At 63.2% G+C, this 2,005-nt stretch overlaps 1 protein-coding gene across 1 annotated transcript in view; it reads left to right on the top strand.

Moving 5' to 3' along the window:
* Nucleotides 1–1,836, top strand: part of LOC104162579 (insulin receptor-related protein-like) — a gene marked incomplete at both ends in the record, with an annotated part of 2,297 nt that extends 461 nt beyond the window's left edge. The window contains 7 exons of the mRNA XM_009701338.1: nt 79–223; nt 311–525; nt 596–722; nt 859–1,097; nt 1,180–1,347; nt 1,478–1,667; nt 1,795–1,836. Of these exons, the coding sequence (XP_009699640.1) occupies nt 79–223; nt 311–525; nt 596–722; nt 859–1,097; nt 1,180–1,347; nt 1,478–1,667; nt 1,795–1,836 (1,126 nt within the window). The remainder of the gene's footprint in view (nt 1–78; nt 224–310; nt 526–595; nt 723–858; nt 1,098–1,179; nt 1,348–1,477; nt 1,668–1,794) is intronic.
* Nucleotides 1,837–2,005: the final 169 nt, after the last annotated feature.

The raw sequence follows: 2,005 nt of genomic DNA, 5'->3' as shown, positions 1-2,005 counted from the left end.
AGAAGGAAGCGGGGGGTCTTTTCCCTTGCAGGGTGAATTAATATGGGGGTACCCCCCCTTCCCGCGGGTTTTCCCCAGATAACTTGGCCTCGGAGCTGCAAAGCAGCCTGGGGCTCATCGAGACCATCACGGGCTTCCTGAAGATCAAGCACTCCTTCGCCCTCGTCTCCTTGTCCTTCTTCAAGAACCTCAAGCTGATCCGCGGCGATTCCATGGTGGATGGGTGAGGACGGGCTGTGGGTTTGACAGGGAACACGTGGGTTTTGGGGGTGCCCGTGCCCATCGCCTCCATCCGCCTCTTCTCCTTCAGGAATTACACCTTGTACGTCCTGGACAACCAGAACCTACAGCAGCTCTGGGACTGGAGCCACCACGTCCTCTCCATCCCCGTGGGCAAGATGTACTTTGCCTTCAACCCCAAGCTGTGCCTGGCCGAGATTTACCATATGGAGGAGGTGACGGGCACCAAGGGACGGCAGAACAAGGCGGAGATCAACCCCCGCACCAACGGGGACCGGGCGTCCTGTGAGTAGGGGGACGGGGACACCCGGCAGCGCCGTGACCCCCTACCCAAACCTTTGCCTCCTCTCCGCAGGTAAGACCCAGACCCTCCGCTTCATCTCCAACATCACCGAATCCGACCGCATCTTCCTCAAGTGGGAGCGATACCGGCCCCCCGAGTACCGGGACCTCCTCAGCTTCATCGTCTACTACAAGGAGTCGTAAGTGGTCCTCGTCCCCAACTTGTCCCCATCAGGGAAGGCTTGGGAACCCCAGCTCATGGTCTCCTTGTGCCCAGAGGGGTTGTGTGGCTGGGTGGGGGTCCCGGGACCCTCCCCGACACCCGGTATGGGGCAGACCCTTCCAGAACGTGTCGGAGTACGTGGGGCAGGATGCTTGTGGGGCACAGAGTTGGAACGTGCTGGACGTGGAGCTACCGCTCAGCAGCGAGCAAGCGCCGGGGGTTGCCCTGCTCAACCTCCGTCCCTGGACCCAATACGCCATCTTCGTCCGCGCCATCACCCTCACCACTGCCGAGGAAGGACGCAACTACGGGGCGCAGAGCGAGGTGGTCTACATCCGCACCATGCCGGCGGGTAAGGGGTTGGGGAGGGGATCGAGGAATACCCATGGTAGCCCCCCCCCCTATGAACTGACATCCCCTTGTCCATCATCCAGCCCCGACGGTGCCCCGGGATGTCATCTCCATGTCCAACTCCTCCTCCCACATCGTGGTACGTTGGAAGCCGCCCACGCAACGTAACGGTAACATCACTTACTACCTGGTGCTGTGGCAACAGTTGGCCGAGGACATGGAGCTCTACGTCAACGATTATTGCCACAAAGGTGAGGGCTGCCGGGCACGGGCAGCGCGGGTGGGGCGGATGCAGCGGCCGAGGACATCGACGGGATGGGGATGGTCCCACCGAACCGGGCTCCGGCAGCGGTGCCAGCCTTGCCCATCTCTGCCCGACAGGTCTGAAGTTGCCCACCAGCAGCGCGGACACTCGCTTCGGGGACGGGGATGGCCCCGAGGTGGAGCAGGATGCCGAGGAGCGGTGCTGTCCCTGCCGCCCCGCCGACGGGCAGCTCCGCATGGAGGGCGAAGCCGAATCCTTCCAGAAGAAGTTTGAGAACTTCCTTCACAACTCCATCATCATCCCCAGGTGCCGTCAGGGGAAGGGGGGTCCCCATCACGGGGGGTCCCCCAGGCTGGGTGCGTGGGGCTGCCCTGGGTGGGGGGTCCGGTGGCTGCTCCTGGCAGATCCTTTGACCGATTTCCCGCTGTCTCAGGCCACCCTGGAAGGTGACGTCCATCAACAAGAACCCACAGAGGTGAGCGGGGACCACACAAGCCTGGAAGGTTTCCCCTCCCCTGCCCGATTTTGGGGGACAACCCAGGTGTCCTGACTCCCCGCCACCTCCTGTCCCCATCTCCTGCAGGACCCCGAAGCGGCGCAGGGACGTGGTGGCCGTCACATCCCCGGTCAACGCCTCCTCGGCG

This window comes from Cariama cristata, unplaced genomic scaffold (genome assembly GCF_000690535.1).
Source record: "Cariama cristata isolate BGI_N322 unplaced genomic scaffold, ASM69053v1 scaffold29435, whole genome shotgun sequence".
Taxonomy (NCBI): Eukaryota; Metazoa; Chordata; class Aves; order Cariamiformes; family Cariamidae; genus Cariama; species Cariama cristata.
Note: the sequence above shows the minus strand (reverse complement) of the source record. Positions and strands in the feature narration are given on the sequence as shown.